Below are 8,145 nucleotides of genomic sequence, written 5' to 3' on the forward strand. Positions count from 1 at the left end.
CCCCTTTTAAAAGAGTGACCTGGCCAGCACTTGGGAAGTAGAGGCAGATGGATCTCTGAATTCAGGATAGCCTGGTCTACAAATCGAGTTCCAGGACAGCCATGGCTACACAGGGGAACCTTGTCTGGGGGGGGGGGGGGGCGGAGTATGACCTGGAAAAGGCTACTTGGTGTTTATTATCTGTTTGTTTGTTTTTCAAGACAGGGTTTCTTTGTGCAACAGTCCTGGCTGTCCTGGAAATCCCTTTGTAGACTAGGCTGGCCTCGAACTCACAGAGATCCACCTGCCTCTGTCTCCTAAGTGCTGGGATTAAAGGCGTGTGCCACCACTGCCTGGCTGAAAAAGGCTATTTGTTCAATGTTCCATTGCTTTGAAGAGATGTCATGACCACGGTAACCTTGTTTACTTGTTTTTATTTATTCTTCTCTCATACAACACATTCTGACGGCAGCCTCTCCTCCCTCCTCTCCTCTCAGTCCCCCCACCTCCCCTCTCCCCTAGATCCACTGCTCCTCCGTTTACCTTCAGAAAAGAGCAGACCTCCCACGGATATCAACCAAACGCGGCATAAAAAGATACAATAAGACTAGGCACAAACCCTCCTATCAAGGCTGGATGAGGCAACCCAGTAGGAGGAAAAGGGTCCCAAGAGCAGGCAGAAGAGTCAGAGACACCCCCACTCCCTCTGTTAGGAGTCCCATAAAAACACCAAGCTACACAACCATAACATACATGCAGAGGACCTGGCAGACTCGTGCAGGCTCCGTGGTTGCTGCTTCAGTCTCTGTGGGCCCCAATGAGCCTTAGTTGGTTCTGTGGGCTGTATTCCCTGGTGTCCTCGACCCTCTGGCTCCTAAAGTCCTTCCTCCCCCTTTTCCACAGGGTTCCCTGGGCTCACCGAACTGGCTGGGCAGGGGGCCTCCGTTGGAGTTGGGGGCCAGGATTAACCACGATAACTCTTATAAAGGAAAGCATTTAATTGGAGCTGGCTTACATTCAGAGGTTTAATTAGTCCATTATTGTCATGGCAGGAAGCATGGCAGCACACAGGCAGATGTAGTGCTAGAGAGGTAGCTGAGAGTTCCACATCTGGATCCACAGACAGCGGAAAGGAGAGAGAGAGAACGAGTGGGCCTGCTGGGCTTCTGAAACCCCAAAGCCCACTCCAGTGACACACTTTCTCCATCAAGGTCACACCTCCTAATCCCTGTCAAGTAGTGCCACTCCCTAATGACCAAGCACTCATATATACGAGCCTATGGGGGCCATTTAAAAAAAATAACTTATTTAACTTTTATTTTATATGCATTGGTATGAAAGTATCAGATCCCCTGGAAATGGAGTCACAGACAGTTGTATGCTGCTATGTGGGTGCTGGGAATTGAATCTGGGTCCTCTGGAAGAGTAGTCAGTGCTCTTAACCACTGAGCCATCTCTCCAGGCCCCTATGGGGATCATTCTTTTTTTTTTTTTTTATATCCAAAATGTGTTTATTGGGATGGTTCCCACTCATCTTGAATCAGGTGCTTTTCAGCGCTGCTTCCTCCTGAAGGAGCATCCTTCTGTCAGCCTTGCTTTTCCGCCTGTGGGCTGACAGAGGACAGTGGAGCAGCCGACACACAAGACTACCGTTTGTGCATGGCTAAAGACCGCGGTGATCTTATAGCATCCTGGGCGTTTCACGCCCATAAAGTAGGAATTGGGGCTCTGCACCAGGCGCTTTTTCTTGTGTTTCCTCTTTTCCTCTTCTGGAGAGGGATGTAGGAGATCCTTTGCGAGAGGCATGTTCTTGTAGGGAGGTCGTCACCACCGGAAAGGCTATGGGGATCATTCTTATCCAAACCACCACACTGCTGTTTGAGGTGATGGATATATTAGTTTGATTGGGATAATCATTTCATAATGGTATGTATCACAAAACATCACACTTTATATATTTACTTTTGTGTGTGTGTGTGTGTGTGTGTGTCTATCTCCCTCAATCACTCTCCACCTTATTTATTTATTTATTTGTGTGTGTGTGTGTGTGTGTGTGTGTGTCTCCCTCAGTCACTTTCCATCTGATGTGCGGTGCATGTGCATGATGGTGCAGAGGCCAGCAGAAGACATCAAGCCTCTTCTCCATCACCTACTGCCTTCATTGTCTTGAGAGAGTGTTTCTCACTGAACTGGAAGCTCACCACTTTTTTAGACTAGCTTGGCTGGCCAGCAAGCTTTTGGGATCCGCCTGTCTCTGCCTTCCCAGTGCTGGGATTACAGACGCATGCCATTGTGCCTAACTTTTTAAGTGGGTTCTGAGAATCCAATTCCACTTTTCATGCTTGCCTGACAAGCACCTTGCTGACTGAGCTGTTTCCCCAGGGTCCTAAATATTTGCAACCTGTATTAGTCAATTAAATCTCAATAAAAACCGGGTGCAGGTGGAGGCCAGCACAGTGCCCAGCTATGCTGAGCCCTCCAGAACATGACTTGAAAGTCGTAAATATTGCTCTGCTTGTATTCCATCTTCTGGCATTTTGTCTTACGGCTGTACTTAGCGCCAAAGGAGATTAGGGAATGTAACCCCTTTTCTGAACCTAGTTAAAATGTGGATGAGGACAAGTTTGGGGAGAAAATCTTGGCTCCAGGAATAGTCTCCTCAGCAGTTACCCTACTGCTTTCCTTGTCTGTGTTTTGAGACCGAGTCTCAAGCAGGGTGTGGTGGTGTATGCCTTCAATCCCAGCAGTTGGGAGGCAGAGGTAGATGGATCTCTGTGAGTTCTAGACCAGCCTGGTCTACACAATGAATTCCAGGATAGCCTGGGCTATATAGTGAGATCTTGTCTAAAAGTAAATCAGTAAAAAATAATGAACAATTCTGGAGCTGAAAGGATGACTCAGAGGTCAGGAGCACTTGTGGCTCTCGCAAGGACCCAGGTTTGGTTTCCAGCACCCACACGGTGGCTCACAACCATCTGTAACTCCAATTCTAGGGGATCTGATGCCTTCTTCTGACCTTCTTGGGCACCAGGCATGTACATAGTGCACACATACAAACAAGCAAAACACACACACATGGAAATGTGAATAAGCTTTTAAAAAGGAATAAAAAGTGCCTTGATTACAGACATGCACCACCATGCCCAGCTGAACTTTATTTTCTATAAGGCAACTAATACCAAATGAAATATCTTTATTTGCTTTTTATCTGAGGGCATTGATCAGGTGTCCACAGAGACATGTTTCTTGAGCGAGTGAAGGGAAGGTAAATGTAGCAGTACGTGGTGCAGGGGCAGCCATATTGGAATTTCTGGGCTCAACTCAGAAGGACCCACTTCTTTTTCTTTAAAAAAAATTTTTTTAGAATTATTTATTTTACTTTATTGGTTTGTTTGTTTGTTTGTTTTTCAAGACAGGGTTTCTCTGTGTAGCCCTGGCTGTCCTGGAACTTGCTCTGTGTAGACCAGGCTGGCCTCGAACTCATAGAGATCCTCCTGCCTCCGCCTCCGGAGTGCTGGGATTAAAGGGTGTACCACCACTGCCCAGCTATTTATTTTATGTGTGTATTTTGTCTGCGTGCGTGTATGTATGTGCATCCCATGGTGCCTGGTGTCTGTAGAAGTCAGTGGACGCTGTTGAAGTCCCTGGAGCAGGACCTCACTTGCTGCTGGTCTGTCTAAGACATGGTTTGAACCAGTTCTCCCTCAGTGGATGGGGGGTGAAGATGAAGGAAGGCTACACACCCAGACAGCTAGGGGAGATGGACGGGAGGGCTTGGACTCTCGGGGGACCCCCACGTGAAGCGGGAGTCAAGCGGAAAAGTTGGAGCTGAGCAGGAGATAAATTTCCTCCACCATCCTTTTCTGCTCTGGGCAAGATGCAAAGGTCATGGTTGTTGTTCTCCGCAGTTGGCTCCTCACAGGGCCACTTAGACACGGCTCTGACATTTATTACCACAGGAGAAGATCAAAGGCCTCCGCTGAGGCCTGACTTGGGATTTCCGTACCAAGAAGGTTCCGTTCCTCCGCTTCAGGGAGGCTGCCTGTTGCACCCTCTCCTGGGTTTCCCTTCTCTTGACATTCTTCTAAGTTTGTGTTGTGGGTAGGGAGCGGGGAGTAGAGCCAGGAGTGTGGGGACAATTCCCACAGAGCTGCTACCCCTGGCTCGGCTCCAGAGTGCTAGCACCTATCCTTTTTTTTTTTTTTCTTTTGGTTTTTCGAGACAGGGTTTCTCTGTGTAGCTTTGCGCCTTTCCTGGAACTCACTTTGTAGACCAGGCTGGCCTCGAACTCACAGAGATCCGCCTGCCTCTGCCTCCCGAGTGCTGGGATTAAAGACGGCTAGCACCTATCCTTAACCCACCCTTTGTTTCTCTTGTTACCCTCTATGCGAATCTTTCCGAGAGTTTCTAAGGGTGCAAAGCCTATGCAGACCTGGCTGAGGAACAATCCAGAAAACTGTGATATTCCTTAATTGAGAATTTGCATTTGGTGCTGTCCCTTGGGGAAGCTTAGATAAGAGGTGTTGGGGACAAAGCTACAGTGGACCAGTCCGTGGAGACGAAATCCCCCTGCAGCTGGGGAAAGGCTAAAGATTCATCCTCAGGGTGCCTCTGCCTCTTGCTTCCACAGACCCGTGTGAACCTACACCCACACAGGTATACAACACAAGAGCAACAGTAACTTTAAAAAAATTTATTACACTTATCTTTTAAAGACATAGTGGCTTCATTTTATACTTATTTGTCTAATTTGTTTACTGTGTGTGTGTGTGTGTATGGGTATATGTGTGTCAGTGTGTGTGTGTGTCAGTGTATGTGTGTGTCAGTGTGTGTGTGTGTCAGTGTGTGTGTGTGTGTGTGTGTGTGTGTGTGTATGGGTATATGTGTGTCAGTGTGTGTGTGTGTCAGTGTGTGTGTGTGTCAGTGTGTGTGTGTGTGTGTGTGTGTGTGTGTGTGTGTACACGTGGAGGTCAGAGGACAGCTTGCTGGAGTCAGTGCTCTCCATCCACCACATTTGGGTCCCAGGAATGGAATTTAGGTCATCGGGCTCGGTGATCAGCATCTGTCCTGACTGTGCTACTCTCTCTCCAGCTTAAGCAACAGTTCTGAAGCTTTATTTTATTTTTTGGTGTTTGAGACAGGATTTCTCTGTGTAGCCCTGGCTGTCCTGGAACTCACTCTGTAGACCAGGCTAGTCTTGAACTCAGAGATCCGCCTGCCTCTGCCTCCTGAGTGCTAGAACTAAAGTTGAGCACCACCACCGCTGGGCCACAGTTCTGAAACTTTAAAGTGCGTGCTGTGGCACATACACACCCACACATACACAGTGAATGAATGAGTGAATGAATGAATGAATGAAAGTCCATAGACATTACTTGGGGAACTTGACATTGTGTATTACCTGTTGCCACACCTAGACTTTCTGATCAATAGATCTAAGTAGGACCTGGAAATGTGCGTTTCTAGAGAGTTCCCAGCCTGTGATGACACTGTTGGTTCCGTTACTGGCCTGGAGCAAATAATTTGGGTTTAAAGAGGAAACCTGTCCCTGTGGTCCTGATCTTAAGTCCTTTCTCCTCACTCCCCAACTAAGGGAAGTGGGCTTAGGTTATCACAGAGTCATTCAAATTAAATGTCAAGGACTTTCTGACTGTAAGAGTTGTTGGCCAAGACATCAGTCCCTCGGTGGGCTCAGAGGCAGCCTGATAATGACTCCTCCCTACTCCGTAGTTCATCCATCGATAACCTGTCCTCCACTTCCTGTTTGGTAGTAGTGGCAGCATAGGCTTCCGGGTCTCCTTGGCTAAAGTAGCAAGACACTGTCCCCACCCCACACATACCCCATCTTACTGTCTTTCCTTAGTTTAGAAAACAGTGGCCAGCTGGGTGGTGGTGGCACATGCCTTTAATCCCAGCACTCAGGAGTTTGAGGCCAGCCTGGTCTACAGAGTGAGATCCAGGACAGCCAGGGATACACAGAGAAACCCTGTCTCAAAAGAAAACAAAAAAAGAAAAGAAAACAAAACAAAACAGTGGCCTTAGTTGGTAAAGTGCATGCTCCAAGTCCTGGGTTCAACCCTAGTGCTGTACAAAAATGCAGGTGTGATTTGATGTAGCACATGCCTTAGCCACATAGTGTGAGACCAGACCCTGTCTCTAAAAAAGAAAGAGAAGGAAGGAAGAAAACGGCCTCCTTGGAGGGTGTTTCTGACTTCTTGTCCCACTGTGCTCATCCATCATTGATTGTTTTACCTCTGTAACTGCAGTGGGGAGGGGAGGAGAGGAGAGGCATTCCCATACTGCTAGCTTCCCCTTTCAAAGTCCAAAATCCTAGGGTGAAGATGTAGCTTCATTGGTGGAGTGCTTGCCTAGCATGCACAAACCCTGGGTTTGGTCTCTAGCACCATGTACAACCGCATATGGTGACACACACCTGTAATCCTAGCACTTAGTAGGAGCATCAGAAACTTAAGTACTGCTTCTCCTACACAGTGAGTTCAAAGCCAGTCCAAACTATATGAGATCTTATCTTTCATTTTTCTTTTCAGTTATTTTTAACTGGCTTGCTTGAGAACCTGGCTGCAGTCTCTCAATCTCTTTCTTTGAAGGTCAGGTAAACAACTGGTGATACAGAGCGTCAGCACAAATGACTCCATTTCGGTTCGTCCAGTTGAGCCTAGTGGAGGCGGCCAGTCCAGACCTATGGTCTTCTATACATTTCATTTAGCGGGCCTTTGGGAGAGAATGAAGATTAGATGGCATATAAGGGTGGAAACTCACAAATGAGGACTAGTGCCTCGAAGATTGTGGCAGCCTGCTTCTTCTCTGTGGTTCACCATGTAGGGATGCACCGGCAATCCACAAGTGGGTTAAGCATGTTGGTATTCTCATCTTGGACTTCCAGCCTTCAAAACAGTGAGAAATTGATTCCCATTGTTTCTAAGTCACCTGGTTCGTTTTAATAGCCTGAACTGACTAAGATTATCCCACTAGATAACTCCCAAACACCAGCAAGTGTACAACCTGCCAGAAAGGAACGACACTTGTGTCCCCAACCCTACCAAGGACACCCTTGAGAGAGGAAGGGGGTGAGTTCCCCCTGCTAAGAGAGAGAGATCAACAAAGCGCCAGAGATTAGCTCCTGCTTATCCTCCCCTCATTTGGGGGAAACCTCGGGTCCCAAAGGCGACAGAATCCAGCTGCTATTAGAGTCACAGGGCTGAATCCTGCTGACTTTTCTCCTCCCAGGCAGGGAGAGTCCATATGGACACCAGTATTCCAGGCTACAAACAAGCTGGCTGGTTGGCCAAGAGCTCAGGGCCTTCCTCTTTCCTGCCTTTCCCATCCTGGCTACTCATCCTGAGGTCTGAGCCACAGGAAACGCTCTCCAAGCTGCTGGAACAGAACATCACAAACTGTTCCTGTTGTGGTCTGGGCAGCCAGCTCCCCAGCCTGCTGCTGCTCGAAGGTAACTGGGAAGTAATGAGCACACAGCATCCCTCTACGCGCCAGTCTCTTCATTTGGACAGAATCACATCCGAGGCAGGCAATTTAGGGAGTGACTGGGAGAGTGGAAGGAGACAGAATCGCTCCGAAGGCCAACTGGGCAAAGGCAGGCCGCAGTATGCCTTATGCTTTCCCCGCTAACCAGCCTTCTGGCTCAGCCAGTTCAGACCCATCTGCCCAGCTTTCTTCCAGGCCCTACAGAAATACCAGATCTTCCCTTTTCGGCTTCCAGGCCCCACCTGGCCCATCCCCAAGATGTATCAGCCGCCCAGCTGGAGGCTGGCTTGGTGGAGGGCCATGTGAGCAGGGCACAGGCTGCAACCATAAGTGTGAGTTGATGAGCCTGTGGCTTACAGCTAAGTTGGGCAGGTGGGCGCACTTAGAGGCTGAAATGCCACCTGCTCCTGGCTCCCTTCCCTCTTAGGATGTGAACACCCAGAGAGCAGACTTTGGAGGTGGGAGACCCATGTTTGACTCTGACCTGTACTTTTTTAGCTGGTAACTTTAATACAGCCAGCCCCTCTAAATTCTATGAGTGCAGTAGCACAGAGTGGCGGTATATACCTGCCATTCTATCATTTGAGAGGCGGAGACAAGAGAACCCAGAGTTTGAGGCCAGCCTGGGCTAGATAATGAGACACACTGTCTTTTTATTTATTT

General features: G+C 48.3%; 1 protein-coding gene across 1 annotated transcript; it reads right to left on the reverse strand.

Moving 5' to 3' along the window:
* Positions 1–1,471: 1,471 nt before the first annotated feature.
* On the reverse strand, positions 1,472–1,785 carry LOC131895930 (small ribosomal subunit protein eS27-like). Its single transcript, XM_059246482.1, has one exon. The coding sequence runs from the start codon at positions 1,783–1,785 to the stop codon at positions 1,531–1,533; it is 255 nt and encodes an 84-aa protein (XP_059102465.1). The 3' UTR covers positions 1,472–1,530.
* Between the last annotated feature and the right edge of the window lie 6,360 nt (positions 1,786–8,145).

This window comes from Peromyscus eremicus, chromosome 19 (assembly GCF_949786415.1).
Source record: "Peromyscus eremicus chromosome 19, PerEre_H2_v1, whole genome shotgun sequence".
Taxonomy (NCBI): Eukaryota; Metazoa; Chordata; class Mammalia; order Rodentia; family Cricetidae; genus Peromyscus; species Peromyscus eremicus.